Raw genomic sequence first — 25037 nt, forward strand, 5'->3', positions numbered from 1 at the left:
TCTTGAGTGTCAAATCCCTTAAGAATTACCTTGGGCTCTCCCCTATTTCTTTTCTTTTTTTTTTTTTTTTTTGAGACGGAGTCTCGCTCTGTCGCCCAGGCTGGAGTGCAGTGGCGCAATCTCGGCTCACTGCAAGCTCCGCCTCCCGTTTTCTCGCCATTCTCCTGCCTCAGCCTCTCCGAGTAGCTGGGACTACAGGCGCCCGCCACCACGCCCGGCTAATTTTTTGTATTTTTTTTTTAGTAGAGACGGGGTTTCACCGTGGTCTCGATCTCCTGACCTCGTGATCCGCCCGCCTCGGCCTCCCAAACTGCTGGGATTACAAGCGTGAGCCACCGCGCCCGGCCTCTTTTCTTTTTCTTTTTTATTTTTTGAGACGGAGTCTCGCACTGTCGTCCAGGCTGGAGTACAGTGGCGCGATCTCAGCTCACTGCAACCTCCGTCTCCCGTGTTCAAGCAATTCTCCTCCTTCAGCCTCTCAAGTAGCTGGGATTAACAGGCGTGTGCCACCACGCCTGGCTAATTTTTGAATTTTCAGTAGAGACGGGGTTTCACCATGTTGCCCAGGCTGGTCTCGAAATCCAGACCTCAAGTGATCCGCCAGCCTCAGCCTCCCAAAGTGCTGGGATTACAGGCATGAGCCACCACAAACAGCCTTCCTTATTTCTTTACATTCATCTCCGTATATTTAATCAGCCCCCTTGTCCTGTTTTCTTTTTCTTCCAACAAGCTTAAGCCTGCCATATTCCCACTTGATTCAGTCTCTACCCAGTTTACTGGAGTTCCTTAACTATAATAATCTCTATTCTTGAAAGCGGGGATAAGGGGGAAAGAAAATTAGTATTTATCAATATAACAGGCACGTCATTGCATTTAATTTTTCCAATAACTCTAAGGTTATTATGCTAATACTGTGGGCATTTAAATGATGAAAGTGAAGCTTAGAGAGGTTAAGCACTGTGTCCAAGTAGTGGAGCCAGGATTTATACCAAGCCTGTGTGACTCCCAAAGGCCATGTTCTTGCACTAGGCCAGTGTTTCTCAACCTTTTTTCATTATCCACCCCTGCCAGGAAAAAATTTTAATTTAAATTACTTAATTAAATTTAAATTCTCCCTAAGAAGAGAAATTAAATACTAAGGAATAAGATTTTGTCAGGTAGAGTAGAGCCTTTGTAAAAAAAATTTTTTGTAGAGTTGGGGGTGTCCCACCGTTTTGCCCAAGCTGGTCTCAAACTCCTGGGCTCAAGCAATCCTCCCACCTCAATTTCCCAAACTGCTGGAATTACAGGTGTGAGCCGCCGTGCTCCTTTCAGTTTTCCCAATTGCTAAAGCACAGATGCTGCTCGACTTACAATGGGGCCATGTCCAGATAAACCATCAGATGAACAATCATTAAGTAGAAAATGCATTCAATACACCTGACCTACTGAACATCATAGCTTAGCCAAGCCTATCTTAAGCGTGCTCGAACACTTAAGTTAGCCTACAGTTGGACAAAATCATCTAACACAAAGCCTATTTTATAAGAAAGTTTTGAATAGCTCATGTAATTTACCAAATACTGTACTGAAAATGAAAAACAGAATGGTTGTACTCAAAACACAGTTTCTACTGAATTGTGTGTTGCTTTTGAACCATCATAACATCAAAAATCATAAACTGAGGCTGGGCACAGTGGCTCACGCCTGTAATCCTGGCACTTTGGGAGGCTGAGGCGGGTGGATCACTTGAGGTCAGGAGTTCGAGACCAGCCTGACCAACATGGTAAAACCCTATCTCTACTAAAAATACAAAATTAGCTGGGCGTTGTGGCGCACACCTGTAATCCCAGCTACTTGGGAGGCTGAGGCAGGAGAATTGCTTGAATCTGGGAGACAGAGGTTGCAGTGAGCCAAGATCATGCCATTGCACTCCAGCCTAGGCAACAAAAGCAAAACTCCATCTCAAAAAAAAACAAAACAAACAAAAAACTATAAGCCGAACCATAGTAAGTCAGAGACCCTCTGTACAAACCTAGGAGTGTTCGTTGATTATTCTCTCTCCCTGACACCCATATATCCAAACATGCAGCAAATCTTTTCAGCTCCCACTTCAAAATGTATCTGAATCAGGTCGGACGCGGTAGCTCACACCTGTAATCCCAGAGCTTTGGGAGGCCAGGGCAGGTGTATCGCCTGAGGTCAGGAGTTCGAAACCAGCTTGGCCAACATGGTAAAACCCCATCTCTATTAAAAATATAAAAATTAGCCAGGTGTGGTGGCCTGTAATCCTAGCTACTTGGAGGCTGAAGCAGGAGAATCACTTGAACCTAGAAGGCGGAGGTTGCAGTGAGCTGAGATTGTGGCACTGCACTCCAGCCTGAGTAATAGAGTGAAACCCTGTCTCAAAAAAAAAAAAATGAAATAAAAATAAACACACACACACACACACACACACACACACACACACACACACACGAATCCAACCACTGCTCATCCCACCCCCTTTATCCAAGCCACCACCTACTCTCCTGAATGACTGCCCCAGGCTTCTATCTAGCCTCCATTGTTTCCTCTGTGGCAGCCCAACAAATGATTCCCCAATAGCAACCAGAGTGATCCCTGTAAAATGTAATTCGGATCATGCCACCCTACCCCCTGCCCACTGTCAACCCTCCAATGGCTTCCCTCCCATCACACTCAGAATAAAACCCCAATTCTTTGTCATGACCTGCCAGGCCCCATAGGAGCTGGCCCCTCCATCCTGTCCCTCTATCACTGTCCTCTAGCCACTCTGGCCTTCTTTCCATTCTTTGAAACTACCAAGCCAAGATGTTCTCATTTCTGCAGTTTATTCAAGTCTCTGCTCAAACGTCTGCTTTTAAGTCATTTCTTATCACCCCATCTAAAATGACCCCTCCCTTCCATCATTCTGTATTTGTATATTTTTTCCTTGTTTTTTTTCTCAGTGGCTAAAATTATATATTTATTTGTTTGCTCTACTCCAGCTACCACAAACATAAGGTATGCAGGAGCAGGAATTTTGTCCTGCTTACTGCTCTATCATCAGCACTTAGAATAGTGCCTCACACATAGAGAACTGCAGTACATCTACCTGAGTCTTTAGCTGAAAAGAACCTTCTCATTTACCTTCTACCTTTCTTACAGCTGCCTTCTTTGTTGCTTCATTTGCATTGTCTGTGTCTCAACCAGCCATCTCAAACATTCCCATACTGCAGTTACCATATGCGCTGAGGATTCCAGAATCTCAACTGTATCTCTAGCTTAGGGTGGTCTTTCTTCTGAGCTCCACAGACATGGGTGTCCCACAGGAACCTCCAATTCTGGGTCCAAACTGAAATCATTTTCCCCCATAGTTCTATATTTCCTCTGTCCCTCTCCAGTTCCCCAAGTTAGATACCTTCGAATGATCAGCTCTTTCTCTCCATTTCTTTTCCCCTACAGCCAATCTTGAAGAAGTCTCCAATCTGTCCATTCCTCTCTCATCCCATTTCACCACCCTAGTTCAAACCACCAAAATCTCTTACCTGCATGACTTAAGCGTAACAGCCTCTCAACATATATTCACATCACAGAGTGATCTTTCTGAAATTGACACCTGATTCTGCCATACCCTCCCTAAAAAGTTTCCCATCACCCTTAATCCCATAAATCAAATATGTGAATGCAGTTAAGAAGGTCCTTCAGGACCCAACCCATTCCTTCTTCTTCAGCCACACATCCTTCTATTTCCACCTTAACTATAATAGTTAACCCCATTATTCAAATTCTATGTCCCAGCCACATAGAACCACCAGCAATTCCTCAAATATGAATTTCTCTTGCTTCTATACCTCTGCGTGTGCTATGTTCTCTGCATGAAATCCTCTTCACTTCTGCTCCCACCTCCATTCTTTTTTTTTTTTTTTTTTTTTTGAGACAGAGTCTCACTGTGTTGCCCAGGCCGGAGTGCAGTGGCACAAGCTCCGCCTCCCGGGTTCACGCCGTTCTCCTGCCTCAGCCTCCCGAGTAGCCTGCCACCACGCCCGGCTAATTTTTTGTATTTTTTTTTAGTAGAGACGGGGTTTCACCGCGTTAGCCAGGGTGGTCTCGATCTCCTGACCTCGTGATCTGCCTCCTTGGCCTCCCAAAGTGCTGGGATTATAGGCGTGAGCCACTGCGCCCAGCCCCCACCTCCATTCTTTCAGGGAACAACTAAGCCTATACAGCATTCCCTCCAGGAAGCCTTCTCAGACAGATACCTCCAAGTCCGGGTTAAGGCCCTCAGACATGCTGTCAGAGCACTGGGTACTTTCTTCATCAAAGCACGTGTCCTGCTCTCTAATAATTGTCTTTAACCAAGTATGTATAAAAAGGCCAGGTGTGGTGCCTCGTATGTCTGTAATCCTAACATTTTGGGAGGCTAATGAGGGAGGATTGCTCGACGCCAGGAGTTTGAGACCAGTCTGGGCAACATAGTTAGACCTTGTCTCTACAAAAAAATTTAAAATTATCCAGGTATGGTGGCGTGTGCCTGTAGTCCTAGCTACTCAAGAAGCTGAGGCGGGAGAACTGCTTGAGCTCAGGAGGTAAGGCTACAGTGAGCTATGATCCTATCACTGCACTCCAGCCTAGATGACAGGGCCAGACCCTCAAATAAAACAAAACAAAGCAAAACAAAACAAAGCAAAACAAAACAACCAAATTAAACATAAAGACAGAAGCTGCTTTCAAATCAGCATAACTATCATCTTTCATAACACATTAAAAAACAAATATTTGTCAAATGAGTAACTGAACCTCAAACGGAGATGTTAGTAATTGAATGTAATTTCCATAATGTTCCCTTTTAGGTATATGCAGTATTTTATCTTCTTTTTTCTTTTTTTTTTTTTTTGAGACAGAGTCTTGCTCTGTCACCCAGGCTGGAGTGCAGTGGCGTGATCTCGGCTCACTGCAAGCTCCGCCTCCCAGGTTCACGCCATTCTCCTGCCTCAGCCTCTCCAAGTAGCTGGGACTACAGGCGCCCGCCACCACGCCCGGCTAATTTTTTGTATTTTTAGTAGAGACGGGGTTTCACTGTGGTCTCGATCTCCTGACCTCGTGATCCGCCCGCCTCGGCTTCCCAAAGTGCTGGGATTACAAGCGTGAGCCACCGCGCCCGGCCTGCCCTGCTAACTTCTGTATGTTTTGTAGAGACAGAGTTTTGCCATGTTGCCCAGGCTGGTCTCGAACTCTTTGGGCTCAAGCGATCTGCCCGCCTCAGCCTCTTGAAGTGCTGGGATTACAGGTGCGAGCCACCGTGCCTGGCCCTAGCATCTTTTTTAAAACAGACAATCCAAATGCCCATTGATAGGAGACTGGTTAAATTATGACACGTTAATACCAAAAAAGTTATGTAGCTATTAAAAAGAATGAAGAGACTTCTCCATACTGATACTAAAAGGTAACCAGGATATATTGTGAAGTGAAAAAAAAAAAAAGGTTAAAGCAAAGTGTATAGCATGATCACTTTTCAGTTTTAAAAACTGCTCATTCAGGCCAGGTGTGGTGGCTTATGCCTGTAATCTCAACACTTTGGGAGGCTGAGGCAGAATTGCTTCAGGCCATGAATTCAAAACTACATATCAAGACCCTGATATGCCTGTCCAACATACTGAGACTCCATGTCTATTTAAAAAAAAAAAAAAAAAGAAGAAGAAGCTGGCCAGGCAAGGTGGCTCATGCCTATAATCCCAGCATTTTGGGAGGCCAAGCTGGGAGGATCACTTGAGCCCAGAAGTTCAAGACTGGCCTGGGCAGCTGGGCGCGGTGGCTCACGCCTGTAATCCCAGCACTTTGGGAGGCCGAGGCGGGCGGATCACAAGGTCAGGAGATCGAGACCATCCTGGCTAACATGGTGAAACCCCGTCTCTACTAAAAAAAAATACAAAAAAAAATTAGCCGGGCGAGGTGGTGGGCGCCTGTAGTCCCAGCTACTTGGGAGGCTGAGGCAGGAGAATGGCGTGAACACCGGGGGGCAGAGCCTGCAGTGAGCCGAGATCGTGCCACTGCACTCCAGCCTGGGTGAAAGAGCGAGACTCCTTCTCAAAAAAAAAAAAAAAAAAGACTGGCCTGGGAAACATGGCAAGATCCCACATCAATTAAAAAAAATTCTTTTTTTTTTTGAGACAGAGTCTTGCTCCGTGGCCCAGGCTGGAGTGCAGTGGTGCAATCTCACTGCAACCTCTGCCTCCTGGGTTCAAGCAATTCTCCTGCCTCAGCCTCCTGAGTAGCTGGGATTACAGGCAAGCACCACCAAGCCCAGCTAATTTTTTGTATTTTAGTAGATGTGGGGTTTCACCATGTTGCCCCCAGGGTGGTCTTGAACTCCTGAGCTCAGGCAATCCACCTGCCTCGGCCTCCCAAAGTGCTAGGATTGCAGGCATTAGCCACCATGCCCGGCCGAAAAATTTTTTTAATGAAAAAAAAAAAAAAGCTCATTCACACTTAGAAAAAGGCCAACATTTATTGAACACTTACTATTGCCAGGTGCTGTTTCAAGTGCTTAACATATATTAACTTATTTAATTCTCAAAACAGCTGCATGTAATCGGTACTATCATTACCCCCATTTTACAGGTAAAGAAGCATGTACAAAGAGGTTAAGTTCTTGTCCAAGGTTGCTAGCTGTTGGCAGAGCTAGAATTTGGTCCCTAGCAGACTGGCTCCAAAGAGTGGAAAAATATAAATCGTTAATGGTTGTTGTATCTTAGGAGGTAGAATTAAATGGGAATTTTGTTGTTGTTGTTGTTATTTATTTACGTAAGACTTGCCTTTTTAAAGACAATAAATGTTGCCTTTTTAAAGACAATAAATGTTACCTTTTGGGCATACACAAAAAATAAAAAGAATAAAGAAGTAAAAATGCTATCCTGTTCACTGGCTGGACATAGAATAATTCAGTTAAGAGTAGTGTGGCACCAGGCTGATGGCTCATACCTGTAATCCCAGCACTTTGGGAGGCCAAGATGGGAGGATCACTTGAGCCCAGGAGTTCAAGACCAGCCCTGTCAACATAGCAATACCCCATCTCTACAAAACATAAAATAACCGGGCATGGTGGCATGCAAGGAGGCTGAGGCGGAAGGATTGCTTGAGCCTGAGAGGTTGAGGCTGCAGTGAGCGATGGTTGTGCCACTGCACTCCAGCTTGGCTGACAAAGTTAGACCCTGTCTCACACACACACACACACACACACACACACAAAAGAAAGAAAGGAAAGGAAAAGAAAAAGAGTATTGTGGATCTATCACCACATTCCCTTTTGCCAGACTTATTTTCTCTTCACAGAATGTCTCCAGAAGTGTCTTTGGGGATTCAAATAAGTCTGGGAATTGGGGGCTCTTCGAGTTTGAAGCTTTATTGACTGCTATAAGTTTCAGAGAAAAAAAGTAACAACCACATGGCTGAATTTCCACAGTTGGTTGGAGGCAGAGCCTTTACTGTTCCTCTTTGATTCAGCCAGGGCCTCTAGCAGAGGGGAGGTGGCTACGCACAAGAGTGCTTCTTATAGCAGTCAAGACTGTGAACAGAGCCTATCACAGATACTTCTATCCCACTAAAAGGACACTTGAAGATAAGCCCAAGGTGGCTTCAAGGCCTTGAATAATTTTATGTTGCTAAGACAATGACCAAAGATAAGGCAAAGCAAGCCAAGCCAGCACCAGACCCCATTCCTCTGACTTTAACGTGCGTCTGACTCCCAGACTCTCAGATGCTATGAGACTAGCTTTTTTTTTTTTTTTTTTTTTTAATTATTTCACCTGATAAAAGTAAAACATAGGGGCTGGGCACAGTGGCTCACACCTATAATCCCAGCACTTTGGGAGGCTGAGGCAAGAGGATCCCTAGGAGCCAGGAATTCAAACCAGCCTAACACAGGAAGACCCCATCTCTCTCTCTCTCTTTTTTTTTTTTTTTTTGTGAGATGGGAGTCTTGCTCTGTCGTCCAGGCTGGAGTGCAGTGGTGCGATCTTGGCTCACTGCAACCTCCGCCTCCTGGGTTCAAATTATTCTCCTGCCTCAGCTTCCCAAGTAGCTGGGATTACAGGTACCCACCACCACGCCCAGCCAATTTTTATATTTTTAGTAGAGACGGGGTTTCACCACATTGGCCAGGCTGGTCTTGAACTCCTGACCTCATGATCTGCACACTTCGGTCTCCCAAAGTGCTGGGATTATAGGCGTGAGCCACCACGCCCGGCCGGGAAGACCCCCATCTCTTAAGAAAAGAAAAAGAGGCCGGGCACGGTGGCTCACGCTTGTAATCCCAGCACTTTGGGAGGCCGAGGCGGGCGGATCACGAGGTCAGGAGATTGAGACCACGGTGAAACCCCTTCTCTACTAAAAGTACAAAAAATTAGCCGGGTGTGGTGGCGGGCGCCTGTAGTCCCAGCTACTCGGAGAGGCTGAGGCAGGAGAATGGCGTGAACCCGGGAGGCGGAGCTTGCAGTGAGCCGAGACTGCACTCCAGCCTGGGCGACAGAGCAAGACTCCGTCTCAAAAAAAAAAAAAAGGAAGAAAGAAAAAAGGAAAACATGATTACAGAATATAAAGCTCAGTAATAACATCACTACCCTGAGATAACCTGTTTTGATATTTTAGTACATTTCCTTCTAGTCTTTTTAAAAAAGTTCATATATATAATATGTTAAATAAATATATACATATCTATTTCAAAATTTGGACCACACTATACATGTAGTTTTGTATCTTTTTTCCCACTTAATGTTATATTCTAAACATTTTCTGACAAAAGTTTTTTTTTTTTTTTTTTGAGACGGAGTCTCGCTCTGTCGCCCAGGCTGGAGTGCAGTGGCGCATCTCGGCTCACTGCAAGCTCCGCCTCCCGGGTTCACGCCATTCTCCTGCCTCAGCCTCTCCAAGTAGCTGGGACTACAGGCGCCCGCCACCACACCCGGCTAATTTTTTTGTATTTTTAGTAGAGACGGGGTTTCATCGTGGTCTCGATCTCCTGACCTCGTGATCCGCCCGCCTCGGCCTCCCAAAGTGCTGGGATTACAAGCGTGAGCCACCGCGCCCGGCCAAAAGATTCTTTAAAAAATAATTTTTAGCGGCAACATAATACCTCGGCATATGGATGTGACCATCTTTAATGTTTTTTTTTTTTGAGACGGAGTCTCGCTCTGAGTGCAATGGTGTGATATCAGCTCACTGCAACCTCCACCTCCCGGGTTCAAGTGATTCTCCTGCCTCAGCCTCCTTGCGTAGCTGGGATTACAGGCGCCTGCCACCATGCCTGGCTAATTTTTGTATTTTTAGTAGAGATGGGGTTTCACCATGTTGGCCAGGCTGGTCTCGAACTCCTGACCTCAGGTAATCCACCTGCCTCAGCCTCCCAAAGTGCTGGCATTACAAGCGTGAGCCACTGCACCCAGCCGTGACCGTCTTTATTTGAATAGCTCAGGGTCTCTTTACCAGATGTGGAGACAGCAGAACAAATTCAAGAAGGGTTCATTTCTGCCTTTCCTATTAACTGCAGAGAGAGACTGCAGGGCACCACTAGGGGTCACTGCAGAGCCATCATCACAGGAGCCTTTACTGTGCCTTACAGTAAGCATGTCTTTTTTTGTTTTTTTTTTGAGACGGAGTCTCGCTCTATCGCCCAGGTCTATCGCCCAGGCTGGAGTGCAGTGGCGCAATCTCGGCTCACTGCAAGCTCCGCCTCCCGGGTTCACGCCATTCTCCCGCCTCAGCCTCCCGAGTAGCTGGGACTACAGGCGCCCGCCACCACGCCCGGCTAATTTTTTGTATTTTTAGTAGAGACGGGGTTTCACCGTGGTCTCGATCTCCTGACCTCGTGATCCGCCCGCCTCGGCCTCCCAAAGTGCTGGGATTACAAGCGTGAGCCACCGCGCCCGGCCAATAAGCATGTCTTGATGTAAGATAATTGGTTATGCAACAATCCATATTAATAAAGATTCTATCTGTTACATTAGAGATCTATTCACATGACTAGCCATGTTCCCTTTAAGAGCAGACTCCCTTAGTACAGATTTCTCAGATTATAAATGATAAGATTCCTCCAAATTAATTTCCAAAACAGCTATTTTGTAAACACCAAGGTCTATCAGTATAAGACCTGTTCTTTCCTGCTTGGTATGAGATCATTTGTGCATAAAATACTTGGCCAAAGTATTTTGTAGGTTTGTTGGGAAAATCAAATAAATAACATGTAAAAGTATCTTACAAATTATGAAGCCGCATATAAACGTAAATTTGCTCTTTTTTAATGATAAGCAATTCAGATATTTGGGCAAGTGGCATGACCATGGATTATTTCACTGGTTTTCTTCCTCGTAGCCCTGCTCTCCAGCTATTGACATCAGTGTGGAGTCAGTAATTCTTTTCTTAGAAGCTGAAGTTATCATTTACAGTAAATTTGGTTTTAGTTCTTTGCCATCCTTATTTACCTGAAGCTCCTTCAGGAAAATTACTCTGAGCTCAGAATTAGCTTAAATAACTTATAAATAGGTATATAACAGGGATCAGAAAGCCACTCTAGGCCTGTGCTTGACAGTCTCCGACGCAGGAGGTGGGAGTTCCTGGCCCTTCTAAACCCAGATGTGATTATTAGGAGCAAAAGGTACCAAGGGCCCTATTTCCCACCAGCGATGCTTCTTATTCAGCCCTCACTCTTCTTTCTGTTCCTGTTTCCTCTTCGGTTCTCAGTGCCACATCATTTGGCATCAGAGATGTAAATGATCTAGGGCTGGTTGTTCTCAGAACCAAGAAGCTTTCAAAACCAGCTTGTGGTAGCCCTTCTTGAGAGCAGCTCAGTCTTCTCATTGGTTCACTCTGACCAATCCCAGGATGTATAGGGACCCAGGCAAAGCAGGCCCTGGCAAGTTCCTTTTTTTTTCTTTTTTTTTTTGAGAGACAGAGGCTGGGTGCCATGGCTCATGCCTGTAATCCCAGCACTTTGGGTGGCCAAGGTGGACGGATCACCTAAGGTCAGGAGTTCAAGACCAGCCTCGCCAACAAGGCGAAATCTGGTCTCTACTAAAGACACAAAAGTTAGCCGGGGTGGCAGGGTGCAGGGCGATATGGGGACACCATGGCGGAGCTGCAGCAGCTGTGGGTGCAGGAGGTGGTGGACTCCATGGTGAAGAGTCTGGAGAGAGAGAACATCTGGAAGATGCAGGGTCTCATGTTCTGGTGCAGCATCAGCTGTTGTGAGGACAGCCAGGCCTCCAGAAAAAAAAGAAACGTACATCTACATCTTGATGACCAGAAATGGGGATCCACAAGGAACCTTTCAAAGTTCTTATCCAAACTAGTCTCCCTCTCAATTCCACATCTTACAATCAATTTGTATCACCTTGTATAAATTACATAAAACCAAGAAAATAAAGACCCAGTAAACTTTTTTTTTTTTTTTGAGACGGAGTCTTGCTCTGTCGCCCAGGCTGGAGTGCAGTGGCGCAATCTCGGCTCACTGCAAGCTCCGCCTCCCGGGTTCACGCCATTCTCCTGCCTCAGCCTCTCCGAGTAGCTGGGACTACAGGCGCCCGCCACCACGCCCGGCTAATTTTTTTTTTTTTTTGTATTTTTAGTAGAGACGGGGTTCCACCGTGGTCTCGATCTCCTGACCTCGTGATCCACCTGCCTTGGCCTCCCAAAGTGCTGGGATTACAGGCGTGAGCCACCGCCCCCAACAGATGTACATTTCTTAAAATTATTACATGCTGCATCTTTCAGCCTGGAGACATGCAAAAACATGAGAGGTGATGACATACTAATTATGGGAAGCATAATTACTGGCTGATGGGCCCTGAGGCTGTGTGTAGCAAAGTGACAGGATAATCTTGCAGTAACACTTTCCCTGTGAAGAGAAGGGGGTTTTGAGATATACTAGTATCTAGAAATGAACAGCAAAAGAGGAGCAGTTGGCTACTTGATTATAACAGAGTTATGAAGTACTGGATTTGGAAAAACCTGGTTTTTATAGAATGGATGGAATGAAAGCCTAAACCTAGCATTGCCTCCTTAGCCCCCTGAATTAACAAAGCACAAGTGAGACAAACCCCGGCAACAGGAAATTCAAGGGAAAAAAAGTAAGCAACTTGGGTTAGGATGAGCTGACTCCCTTAGAGCAAAGGAGAGGCAGACCCCATTACCAAAAACCATTTTTGCCTGGGGCTTTCACAACTTGCAGTGTTCCTGCCCTGGCATGGCACCTTACTGTTTTGATAGCAACCTCATTGTATTTTCACCACCTTATTACTTGAAATGATAATATAGCCTGTCCATTTGCTGCTTCCAGGCTGTGTTATATTTTCCTGGTGGTTTGGTTTTAAAAATAAATAAGGTTTAATTTTCTCCCCTCCGCCCCCCGACAAAAAAATTAGCTGGGCATGGTGGTGCCTGCTTGTAATCCCAGCTACTTGGGAGGCTGAAGCAGGAGAATCGCTTGAACCTGGGAAGTGGAGGTTGCAGTGAGCCAAGATCATGCTACTGCACTCCAGCCTGGGCCACAGAGCAAGACTCTGCCTCAAAAAAAAAGAGACAGACTCAGCCAGGTGTGGTGGCTCATGCCTGTAATCCCAGCACTTTGGGAGGCCGAGTGTGCAGATCACTTGAGCTCAGGAGCTCGACACCAACCTGGACAACATAGTGAAACCCCATCTCTACAAAAATATATATAAGTTAGCTGGGCATGGTGGCATGTACCTGTAGTTCTAGCTACTTGGGAGGCTGAGGTGGAAGGACTGCTTGAGTCCAGGAGGTCAAGGCTGCAGTGAGCCGAGATTGTGCCACTGCTCTCCAGCCTGGGCAACAGAGTGAGACTCTGCCTCAAAAAAAATAAATAAATAAAAATAAAAAAGAGTTCTCACTCTGTCGCCCAGGCTGGAATGCAATGGTGCAATCATAGCTCACTGTAGCCTCAAACTCCTGGGCTCAAGTGATCCTCCCACCTCAGCCTCTCGAGTAGATGGGATTATAGGTGTGAGCCACTGCCAAGTCCCTTATCATTGGCACGTGATTTCCTACTGGGCTAGAACCTTAAGCTGTTTGGTGAAAGAAGGGCACAGAAGTCACACAAAGAGAGCAACAGATGCTTGCACAGCAGCTCACACTGTCCTGGGGCAGCTCCAGTAAAGAGCAGTCCTGTGTTCAGGTCCTACCTTCCAGCTGGATCTAACACAGGACACCAGTTGAATAGCTTATACTCTAGATAAGTACAGTTCTTGGTATATAGCTAGTGTTCCAGAAATATTAGTTGCATGAATGAATGACAGGTTTAGGCTGTAAGACCAGCATTAGACCACGGAGTGCCTGGATACAACTACATTTCTATGGCCAATCAAAAAAATAATCCTGGGACTGGAGTAGTAGAGCTAAGCCTAGGGACTTGAAAGTTAGTCCAGAGGATCCCAACAGCTGGACACAAACTCAGGAAGACTCAAGAGCCATACAACAGCAATGCAGCAACCAATAATCACTGTTATTATTAAGGGCAGTTTCTAGGACATAGCACCTCAGGGCACTTACAATCCCCACAGAGGCCAGCGACCCAACATCAGAGTCTAACCAGCTGGGTGGTGCAGCTCTGCATCCAAGAGGGTGTCGGGACACTCATCCAGATGGCTCTGAGACACCAGCAGAGCTGACAAGGAGGCCCCACAAGTGAGATTCCTTTAGCTTCAAGGTCACAAGTCCTGGCCTTGGGCCTCCTGGCCTGCTGAGCCTCCCACCAGCTTTACCCTCAGAGATTGCTGCAGAAGCCTGTGTGCTGGAATGGGCTGCCACATTTCTAGGAAGGAACCCGGGGGCACATGTAGCCTGGTTATTCAATGTTATCATAGACGTGAATCACATCCTCGTGGTTGCCGAGAGCCTGAATGAGATGTGCGGCCTGTTCCAGGTCGGGCTCAGCCAGCTGCACCTTTGAGTTGGGGATGAACTCTAGTGCACAGGACACAGAACACAGGCCCAAGGAGTCTAGCTTCTTCCTCACTTGGTGTAGTGAAGAGGCATCACAAATAAACTAGGGATAAAGGAAAGTCAGGAGGTGAGGAGCCAGGAGATAATGAGACAAAGCCACACAGGACCTTGCAAAGTCCTGAATGTCAGTACTGGAATGGATCACTGGGTTTGAGCTCTTCACTGGCAGGGACATCGTTTTCAATGTTTTGACTCTTTCTCATAGTCCTCACTAGAGTCGGTCCTATTCAGTATTCACTTAATAAACATTTGTACAATATGTGAACTGTCTCACCTGTACCCTAGGGCACATTAAGGAAGAAACCAAGAGGCATGCGTAAGGCATCTATCAGGGTCCTCCCGGAAGCCCACCAAACACCCATGTTTTCATGCTTACTTTAAAAATGTTCCTTTCTTCTTCATCTTCAGTTTCCTTGACATCCTCAGCTCCTGCTTCGATTGCCAGCTCAAGGGCACGCTCTAGGTTCACAGCCTTCTTCTCTCTGTCCTCCACTTCAACCACAATCACCCCCTTTTTGTCAAAAGAGTGACGAGCTCCTACAGCCATCACTCCTCTGACAGGGAAGGAAATAGGCTGGCATGAGTGGATGCCTCTAGACACTCAGCCTCCATAAAGCTCATCATTCTGTCGCTGTCTCTTTCTCACCCAGTCTATGAAGTACACACAGACATGGAGCAGATCGCATCCTCAAGGAGAAAATGCAGCTGCTGCTGGGTAAGGGAACAGCCCAAGAATGTCCCCACACTCGATTTTCTGCCCTGATTGCAGTTTGGAGGAAGCAGACTTTGCTCATAATTTCCTGTGCCATTAAGATGCCAGTCCTGGTGGAACATTTTAAGACTTGGGCATTATATGGCTATAGATGGGAATAACAGGACAAAGATCCCCTTCTACATCCGATGAGCAAGTCTTTGGGATCCTGCTAGTAGAGACTACATTAAGGGAAAGTCAATGAACTCACTGGATTCTGCTAAGGAGCAAGTGTGCTTAAAACCTGAAACATGGCCAGGCATGGTGGCTCCCAGCACTTTGGGAGGCTGAGGCAGGTGGATCACCTGAGATCAGGAGTTCAAGACCAGCCTGGCCAACATGGTGAAACCCTGTCATCTCTACTAAAAATACAAAAATTAGCTGGGCATGGCTGTGGGTATCTTTAATCCCAGCTACTCAGGAGGCTGAGGCAGGAGAATCACTTGAACCCAGAAGGCGGAGGTTGCAGTGAGCCGAGAGCATGCCATTGCACTCCAGCCTGGGCGACAAGAGTGAGACTCCGTCTCAAAAAACAAAACCCTGAAACACTAGCAGAGATCAACAGTACTTGCCTTGCAGAGAATTGGAACATAAAGTCTCTGTCCCCTACCACTCCCCTGAGATGCACACTTACCCGTTCTTATTCAGGATATGTCTAATGTCTGATTGACACTTGTGGCTACTGTTAGATAATGCCTCGATGAGCAGAGAAGAGCCACCAGGGCCTCGACCCTCATACAGCAAATAAGTGTCCTTGGATTTCTGCAATAAACAACACAAGCACATTTTCCTGTTTCCCAATTCCTTCCCACATGTCAGCCCAGAACCACAAGTATCGCAAAACTAACTCCATGGGATGGGCTCTCTACGCTGGAGCCTGAGCTCTCAGTCTTTATTTTTGTCCCCACCCTCTAACCAACTTTTTAGGTAACAGGAAGTATTACCCCTAACTTGGAAGGAGTCTGTTTCTCCGGTCCCTGAACAATCCATCAGCCATCTCTCAGCTTTGCTTCCTACCATCCCTAACTAAATGCCACATCTAATCCCCACCCAATCCCACTCAGACTCATCCTCCTACACCCCCATCCTGTAAGAAACCCACCGGTCAAGTCTCAAGGCCCCTACCCTGGGCTGCTGAGTACTGCTGTGAAAAATCACACACCTGGGCCTTGTTGTAAGAGCTGCTGAAAACAGCATGGTCTCAAAATTCAAACAATTAATCCAGAGCTCTAGGGACTAATCTCTTCTGGACCGTCCATGCCTCTACTCATCCCTTGTCCAAGTATTCAATATTCCCCACTCCAAGCACCCTGCCCTGCAACTTTCCAGGAATTCTCAACTCATAACTTCTCCCTTCCTCTTTCACAAAGGAAAAAAGGGCCACTAGATAGGGAAAATAGTTGCTGTCTCCACCACCTTCTCTGCACCACGGCCTACATGAAGGCAATAAGCATAACGGTTAGAGCACAGGCTCTAAAGTCTGACTATCTGGTTTCAAGTCTGTCATTTTCTGTGTGACCTGAGTCAAGCCACCTAACATTCCTGTGCCTCAGTTTCTACTTACAGTTTTGAGGATTCGATGAGATAACACACATAGAGTTTTTATCCATGCTTAGCCTGCAGGAAGCACTCAATAATTTTGAGCTATTAAGATAACTATTACTTCCTCAGAGCCTCCCTACCTACCCCAGAGAAAGGTGTACCCTTATGTGGACTCTATATACCTGCCCCTCCCACCATCTCTATCACCCCCATCCTCTCCCTTTCTACTGGCTTTTCTCCTTTAGGGCATAAATATCTGAAAAACAAACACTTCCTCCACCTAACATAAGGGCTTTCTCCCACACTGCCCCTTCTTTCTATAATACCTCATCTCCCTACAACTTGGCTGAGCAGTCCTGGTCTTGGCTGTATCCCTGCATGCTGCCTATGCATCCTACTCCCAGTTGTGCTCCTAGAACCAATGACCAAGGACAGTGAGCTCTCAGAAGCCTCTTGGCTGAGGGCGTCAACTACATTGCTACCCTTCTCTCTGATTTTTTTTTTTTTTTTTGAGACAGAGTCTCGCTCTGTCGCCCAGGCTGGAGTGCAGTGGTGCAATCTTGGCTCACCGCAGCCTCCGCTTCCTGGGTTCAAGCGATCCTCCACCTCAGCCTCCCCAGTACCAGCTCACAAGCATGTGCCACCACGCCCAGCTAATTTTTGTATTTTTAGTAGAGATGGAGTTTCGCCATGCTGGCCAGGCTGGTCTCCAAACTCCTGGCCTCAAGTGATCCACCCACCTTAGTCTCCCAAAGTGCTGGGATTATAGTCATGAGCCACTGCACTTGGCCCTCTCTGATAATTTACGGTGCGTTTGGTGGCCATCCAGACATGAGCCTGGTAGAGGCTGTGATCAATAAAAAGCATGTCAAACAGTACACACCTCCATTTTCAGTGCTGCCTCAATAGTTGACTTGGGCATATGTTTGCTGCGACACACCTCTAAGATATTGGCCAGGTTGCTGTTGTGCTCAGGGTTGGGGCCTCCTTCTGAGATTTAAAGAAAAAAAAAAAAAAGAGTGAGCAAAGACATCTCATTACAACATGGGAGAAAAAAAGGGATTTCCAGCCCCACCAAGCCAAAGGAGTGGCAAATCACCATTTAGCTCTCAGTTACCTTAGAATACCTTAACTAGTGTTTCAATGGGATACGGAGAAGTATTTTCGGGGTTTTTTTGTTTGTTTTTTGAGATGAAGTCTCACTCTGTTGCTGGCTGGAGTGCAGTGGCACAATCTTGGCTCACTGCAACATCCACCTCCCGGGTTCAAGTGATTCTCCTGCCTCAGCCTCCCGAGTAGCTGGGATTACAGGTGCGTGCCACCACACCCGGCTAATTTTTGTATTTTTAGTAGAGACCAGGTTTCAACATGTTGGCCAGGCTGGTCTCGAACTCCTGACCTCAGGTGATCCACCCACCTTGGCCTCCAAAAGTGCTGGGATTACAAGTGTGAGCCACTGCGCCTGGCCTGGATGAGTATTTTGGAAAAGTACTTTCTTTTTTTTTTTTTTTTTTTTGAGACAAAGTCTCACTTTGTCACCCAGGCTGGAGTGCAGTGGCATGATTTTAGCTCACTGTAGCCTCAACCTCCAGGGTTCAAGCGATCCTCCTGCCTCAGCCTCCCAAGTAGCTGGGACCACCGGTGTGCACCATGCACCAGCACACCCAGGTAATTTTTTTTGTATTTTTTGTAGATTCAGGTTTTCACCATGTCGCCCAGGCTGGTCTCAAACTCCTGAGCTCAAGTGATCTGCCTGACTCGGCCTCCCAAAGTGGTAGGATTACAGGTGTCGGCCACCACGTCTGGCCAGAAAAGATCCTTTTTTTTTTTTTTGAGACAGAGTCTCACTCTGTCATCCATGCTGGAGTGCAGTGGCATGATCTTGGCTCATCTTGGCTCACTGCAACCTCCCACTCCCGGGTTCAAGGGATTCTCCTGCCTCAGCCTCCTGAGTAGCTGGGATTACAGGTGCCTGCCACCACGCCCAGCTAATTTTTGTATTTTTAGTAGAGATGAAGTTTCACCACGTTGGCCAGGTTGGTCTCGAACTCCTGACCTCAAGTGATCCACTCGCCTTGGCCTTCCAAAGTGCTGGGATTACAGGCATGAGGCACCGTGCCTGGCCAGAACTTTCTAATTCATTATCTTTAGGGATGGTTTTCATTCTGCTAGGTTTCAGCGATCTCTACTTTAGGTCAGATGAAGAAGGGTTATAGATGGTAACAACACATTCTGGACTCATTACTGCTCTTACTCTACTACTTTGTCCATAATAATTATTTTTATTTTATTTTATTATGTTTTTGAGGCAGAGTCTTCCTCTGTTGCCCAGGCTGGAGTGCAGTGGTGTAATCTCGGCTCACTGCAAGCTCCGCCTTCCGGGTTCACGCCATTCTCCTGCCTCAGCCTCCTGAGTAGCTGGGACTACAGGCGCCTGCCACCACACCTGGCTAATTTTTTTGTATTTTTAGTAGAGACGGGGTTTCACCGTGTTAGCCAGGATGGTCTCGATCTCCTGACCTCGTGATCTGCCAGCCTCAGCCTTCCAAAGTGTTGAGATTACAGGTGTGAGCCACCGCGCCCAGCACTTTGTGCATAATTATTGAAATGTTCACATGACATTGTAATCTGAGGGTAGGGGCTGTATCTCATCATCTTTGTAGTACCAGTGGCAGGCCTGGCACAAAATAAACACAAGTTGGTTGAACTTCAGTGGGGCGCAGTGGCTGATGCCTGCAATCCCAGCACTTTGGGAGGCCGAGGTGGGTGGATCATTTGAGGTCAGGAGTTTGAGACCAGCCTGGCCAACATGGTGAAACCCTGTCTCTACTAAAAATACAAAAAAAAATTTAGCCAGGCATGGTGGTGCACACCTGTAGTCCCAGCTACTCCGGAGGCTAAAGCAGGAGAATCACTTCAGCCTGGGAGGTGGAGGTTGCAGTGGGCCGAGATCACGCCACTGCACTCTACCCTGGGTGACAGAATGAGACTCTGTCTCAAAATAAATAAATAAATAAATAAATGTTGCTTGAACTTAATATCAAGAATTTTGAAGAAAAGGAAGCAAACAAATACCAGGCATGAGCTGAGGGGGTAAATTAACATTAACTGAATGCCTATGATGTGCCATAAACCATAAACTACCTCAAGGTGGGTATTATCCTTGTTTCACAGAAACTCAAGTTAAGCTACTTGTTCAAGGTCATAAGTTAGTCAGTGACAGAAACCAGTCTTCCTGACTCCAAAGTCCATAGTTTCTCTTTTTTTTTTTTTTTTTTTTTTTGAGATGGAGTCTTGCTCTGTCACCCAGGCTGGATGGAGTGCAGTGGAGCAATCTCACTTACTGCAGCCTCCAACTCCTGGGTTCAAGCGATTCTCCTGCTTCAGCCTCCCGAGTAGCCAGCATTACAGGCATGCACCACCATGCCTGGCTACTTTTTTTTGGTATTTTTAGTAAACACAGGGTTTCCCCATGTTGGCCAGGCTAGTCTTGAACTCCTGACCTCAAGTGATCTGCCCGCCTCTGGCCTGGGATTACAGGCTGAGCCACTGCGCCCAGTCCAAAGTCCATGCTTTCTACAGGACTTTTCCTTTACTCCTACAGATGTCTGGCCCTAAACAGAAAAAAAGCCTTTTCAGTGTGGCGACCTAAGGGAGAAAAGACATGGCTGCAAATCTACCTTCCAAGGAAATGTGTCTTGGGGAAACATTAATGAAGCAAACTAAGGCCTAAGCACTTAAGTAATAGCTTTACTCAGTGCCCCTGCCACAACCAATAAGGTACTTGAGGCGACTTCAGAGGGGTGATTTGTCTCTTCAGGAGAGACATACATCTGCCCTGACTCTTAGGGCTTGTTTCTATTAACTACCCAGCTAGACTAGGATGAAGTCACTTCTACCTTACCGGCTTATCTTCTCAAGAGCAGCTAGCTCCCTCTCTGACAAACTGGCCAGATGCTCAGCGTCTGGAAAAGTGAGTTAGAACCTCCAACGTAGGTAGGTGTTTTGAGGATGTATGAGGTGGGCAGTGGTGGGTACTGGGGAAGGAAAACAAAGTGAAGGGCCGGAGATCTAGGTGGGCCCAACCCCGAGAGGAAAGCGAGGCTGTGGGCACTGAGAGGGCAGCGGCAGCCAGTGGTGGGTGATCGTCAGGGTCTCACCTTTCACTGCCAGGCGGATGTTCAAACAGAGTTTGGAGAAGATGCGACTCCTTTCGACGTCCTTCGGACCCTTGATGTGCCTGACTTTGGACCACTTGTTGTGCCCGGCGACGACAGCCGCGGTGAGGTGCAGCGTCCGGCCCGGAGCGGCACCAAAGCCCCGGGGCTCGGGGTGGGAGGGCCAGAGGTCGCGCGGAGGAGCCCCCCCGACCCTGGGGCCTCGTGCCAGCAAGCATCGGGCAGCGGCCCTGCTTAGGCTGGCAGCAGCCCAAGCCGCCATCGGTCCGGACCCTGGGGTTCAAGCTGCTAGCAGCAGCGGCCAACGCCGGCCCGTCTCTTCCACTGCCGGAACAAGTAGATCCGGATCCCGCTGCCGCCAGTGCCGGTCACCTGAGACCCAAAGGCTTGGGCCCGCCCGGGGCGGCTCAACAGCTGATGACCCTGCACCGTCCCCGTGGCAGCCGGGACTGGGGGCCCTTGATGGCGTAGCACACTTCCTTTACCAGGTTCGCTCCAAAAACACGTCCCCACTGCCCGCAAAGTCCGTTCCGCAGCTGCACGGTACTCGCTCCTCTCTTGCCCTTGAGCAGATCTAGTTACTGCGCAAGACCTCCCGGTTGCCTAGAGAGCGCCGGACTTTGCTTCTCATAATGTTCTAGTGGAGACACATCTGAGTTATGAAACTGACTTTGCTTCCAAATTGCTGCCTAAATCTGAGCAAGTCCAGAATGATAAATATTTTGTCGTTGCCTCATTTTACTGGGAAAGAAACCGCTGCCAGGGAAGTGAATTGCCCAAATGTTTAGTCTCTCTGAACGTCTTCCCTATTTATAAATAAGGATCTAATATTTGCTTTATCAACATAGGAAGTTGAAAACACAAAATGAGCCCTTAGAGCTTTAAAGTAATAAAGTTTTATGTAAATAGCCACAGTGCACTTAAGCCCCTAGATGCAAGAGATGGTTTGGGACAGAGTCAGATGAGTCACAGGCCTTTGGGAGAGGGAGAATGATCAGACAAGCCTTTTGGAGCTAAACTCCCCTCTTCATTTTCTCTCTGCTGTCTCGAAAGAGAAAACCGAATCCGTTAGAAGATGGAGAGAAACAAAGCGGCAGCTGCTGAAAAGCTTTGTAGTGATTGACTCCCATGCTGGTGAGATTAAGTCCAAAGGGCATGACGTATCAGGTAGAGAAGCAGGACAGCCGGGCGCGGTGGCTCACGCCTGTAATCCCAGCACTTTGGGAGGCTGAGGCAGACAGATCGCTAGGTCAGGAGTGCGAGACCAGTCTGACCAACATAGTGAAACCCCGTCTCTACTAAAAATACAAAAAAATTAGCCGGCTGTGGTGGCGCGCGCCTGTAATCCCAGCTACTCAGGAGGCTGAGGCAGGAGAGTTGCTTGAACCCGGGAGGAGGAGGTTGCAGTGAGCCGGGATCACGCCACTGCACTCCAGACTGTGCGACAGGGCGAGACTCCATCTCAAAAAAAAAAAAAAAAAAAAAGAGAAGCAGGACAGTGTGAAGTTCAAGCTTGTGCCCTCTGCGGTTAGACTGGGTAGCTTCAAACCCTGGTTGTTCCATTTTCTAGTGTATCCTTGGGCAAGTTCCTTTACTTTCCGTTTCAGTTTCCTTAAGAATGGCCTTGTGAGGACTAAATGGGATAATGGATGCAAGGCACAAAAGCATAGATTTTTTATTTTTTATTATATAAGAACCTCCATGGGGCTGGGTGTGGTGGCTCACGCCTGTAATCCTAGCACTTTGGGAGGTCGAGGCCGGCAGATCCCTTGAGATCAGGAGCTCGAGACCAGTCTCATCAACATGGTGAAACCCCGTCTCTACTAAAAATATAAAAATTAGCCGGGTGCTGTGGGTGCCCATAGTCCTTCATACATGCACTTACCTTTTAAAAAAATATCAAAATGTTTATATCTGTTTCTACCATAATACTAAATTCTTTGAGAGTCGGACTATACTTCCTATGTCCAAAACAGTTCTCATTTTTTAAAAAATTAACAGCTTTGACATATTTCACAGATCACACAGATCACCAATTCAAAGTGTACAATGGGTTATAGAATATTCAGAGCTGTGCACAATTGATTTTACATTTTCATCATCCCCAAAAGAAGTCCTGTACCCATTAGCAATCATTCCCTATTTCCCCCCAATTCCCGCAGCCCTAGACAGTCACCAATTTACTTCTGTCTCTGTGGGTTTGCCTCTTCTGGACATTTAATGTGAATGGGCCCACACGCTATGTGGCCTTTGGTAACTGGCTTCTTTCACTTAGCATGATGTTTTCAGGATTCCTGCATGTTGTAGCATGTATCAGCATTTCATTTCTATTGCCAAACAATATTCCATTGTAGGAATTATACCACGTTTTATTTTATTTTATTTATTATTACTATTATTATTATTTTTTGAGACAGAGTCTCACTCTGTCACCCAGGCTAGAGTGCAGTGGCGCAATCTCGGCTCACTGCAAGCTCCACCTCCCGGGTTCACGCCATTCTCCTGCCTCAGCCTCTCCGAGTAGCTGGGACTACAGGCGCCCGCCACCACGCCCGGCTAATTTTTTTGTATTTTTGGTAGAGACGGGGTTTCACCGTGGTGTCGATCTCCTGACCTCGTGATCCGCCCGCCTCGGCCTCCCAAAGTGCTGGGATTACAAGCGTGAGCCACCGCGCCCGGCTGGAATATACCACGTTTTATTTATCCATTCATCAGGCGATGGACATGTGGGTTGTTTCCACCTTCTATGATGAATAATGAGGCTGTGAACATTCATGTACACATTGCTGTGTGGATGTATGTTTTCACTTCTTTTAGTTATATACCTAGGAGTGGAATTGCTGGGTCGAATCATAACTATGTTTAACCTTTTGTGGGATTGCCAGACTGTCTTCTAAAATGGTTGTATCATTTTACATTCCCACCAGCAATATATGAGGGTTTAATTTCCCCATATCATGAATTTTTTTTCTGCTTTGTTACCCAGGCTAGAGTCCAGTGGAGCAATCATAGCTGACTGAAGCATAGAACTCCTGGGCTCAAGCGATCTTCCCATCTCAGTCTCCCAAGTAGATGAGATTACAGGTGAGAGCCACTGGCTAAATTTGTTATTCTTTTTGACTACAGCTATCACCATCCTTGTGGGTGAGAAGTGTTATCATCTCATTGTGGTTTTGATTGTATTTCCTGAATGACTACTAATGGTAAGCATCTTTTCATGTGCTTATCAGCCATTCATATATAGTATTACTTTTTGCAATTTAAAAATAGTTTATTCAGGCCAGGCGTGGTGGCTCATACCTGTAATCCCAGCACTTTGGGAGTCCGATTTGGGCAGATAATGAGGTCAGGAGATTGAGACCATCTTGGCTAACATGGTGAAACCCCGTCTCTACTAATAATATAAAAAATTAGCTAGGTGTGGTGGCACGCGCCTGTAGTCCCCGCTACTCAGGAGGCTGAGGCAGGAGAATCGCTTGAACCCAGGAGGCGGGGGTTGCAGTGAGCCAAGATCGCGCCACTGCACTTGAGCCTCGGTGACAGAGCGAGACTCCATCTCAAAAAAAAAGAAAAAAATATATATATATAATTACTTTGAGAAGCAAAAATCAAATTAATGGAATTCGAAATCACAAATAAGTGTAGAGGCTAAAACAAGGTCTGAAATTGCCCTAGTCCAGTCAGCCTGAGACCACCAGCAAGGGAAACCTATAGTCCCACAGAGTTAGGCTTATCAACTCACTGCAACAAGGGAGACTGCACACCAGAGGAATGGTGGTGTCTTACCGAAGAAAAAACTGGTCATAGGGTTATGGGGAAGGGTGGAGGTTAGGTGAAAAATTAGAGTTAGGCTCAAAGAAGCACAGACCTGTGTGAAAGGTGGATTAAGATCAGCTGGACTACAAAGTGGACCCAGGGGATCAGTTTCCCTGGAAAGTACAAAGTCAAGGTAAATGTGGAATGTTGTGTTCAGAAACCCCTGCTCTGAAGCGCAATACCTGGCCTGGAAATCAAGGCTGCTTCTCTATGTCAGAGTGACTCAGCTCCTCCAAGCAAGGCTGACTATAAGCCTTCTCACAAATACAATTGCGAACAGCAAACTTTGTCAGCCTATGATTTTGGAGGACAAAGTTTCTCGGTGAATTTTTTTAAAAAAGTAGTCACTCAGGGAGTTGTTATGACACTTTATGTTGCCAAAAAAAAAAAAAAGTTGCAGTGTGTGCTTGATAGAGGTACTATATCCTGTTAACTGTGCAGCTGGTTTTATCTGTCTGTGTATCTGTGATGAATGACAGGGCAGATTTTAACTCTCTCAGTCTGAGTTAACAGCCACCTTTCAAGATAAATTCATAGTTGACTGAACCATCTCTAGACGCCTGGTTGTCAGGATCATTGAAATCACCTAACTAACAATGAGCCTTGGAAGCTGAAGACTGGCTAAAAGTATCATTCCATTAGGTTTGACCATGTGTTGTCTAGTACTAACAGCTCTCAATGAATGAGATTAGTTATTAGTCCAGATACTTAGCCGACTTGCTGGTATGGCTGAGACACAATTATTCACTACTGCACTTCCT

General features: G+C 46.6%; 1 protein-coding gene across 2 annotated transcripts; it reads right to left on the minus strand.

Moving 5' to 3' along the window:
- Positions 1–9922: 9922 nt before the first annotated feature.
- Positions 9923–20932, minus strand: LOC116458760 (translational activator of cytochrome c oxidase 1). Of its 2 annotated transcripts, none has more exons than XM_032138734.2 (5): positions 20443–20932; positions 17166–17272; positions 15375–15502; positions 14366–14543; positions 9923–11232 (listed from the first exon to the last, which is right to left on the minus strand). In XM_032138734.2, the coding sequence occupies exons 1-5, from the start codon at positions 20720–20722 to the stop codon at positions 11059–11061; spliced, it is 867 nt and encodes a 288-aa protein (XP_031994625.1). In that variant the 5' UTR covers positions 20723–20932; the 3' UTR covers positions 9923–11058. The 2 variants fall into 2 exon arrangements, with proteins under 2 accessions (XP_031994625.1, XP_031994623.1); XM_032138732.2 differs by lacking the exon at positions 9923–11232 and adding an exon at positions 13469–14032.
- Positions 20933–25037: the final 4105 nt, after the last annotated feature.

The sequence above is a fragment of the Hylobates moloch genome, unplaced genomic scaffold (genome assembly GCF_009828535.3).
Source record: "Hylobates moloch isolate HMO894 unplaced genomic scaffold, HMol_V3 SCAFFOLD_19, whole genome shotgun sequence".
Classification (NCBI taxonomy): Eukaryota; Metazoa; Chordata; class Mammalia; order Primates; family Hylobatidae; genus Hylobates; species Hylobates moloch.

What these genes read in the sequence shown, in the direction of transcription:
- LOC116458760 (XM_032138732.2), bottom strand. Translation starts at nt 20,722, where the DNA reads ATGGCGGCTTGGGCTGCTGCCAGCCTAAGCAGGGCCGCTGCCCGATGC. An exon ending in AGGCAGCACTGAAAATGGAG is followed by an intron (nt 15,503 to 17,165) that starts GTGTGTACTGTT and finishes TGTTTATTGCAG; the next exon opens with AAATCCAAGGACACTTATTT. An exon ending in AAGAAAGGAACATTTTTAAA is followed by an intron (nt 14,033 to 14,365) that starts GTAAGCATGAAA and finishes CTTTATCCCTAG; the next exon opens with TTTATTTGTGATGCCTCTTC.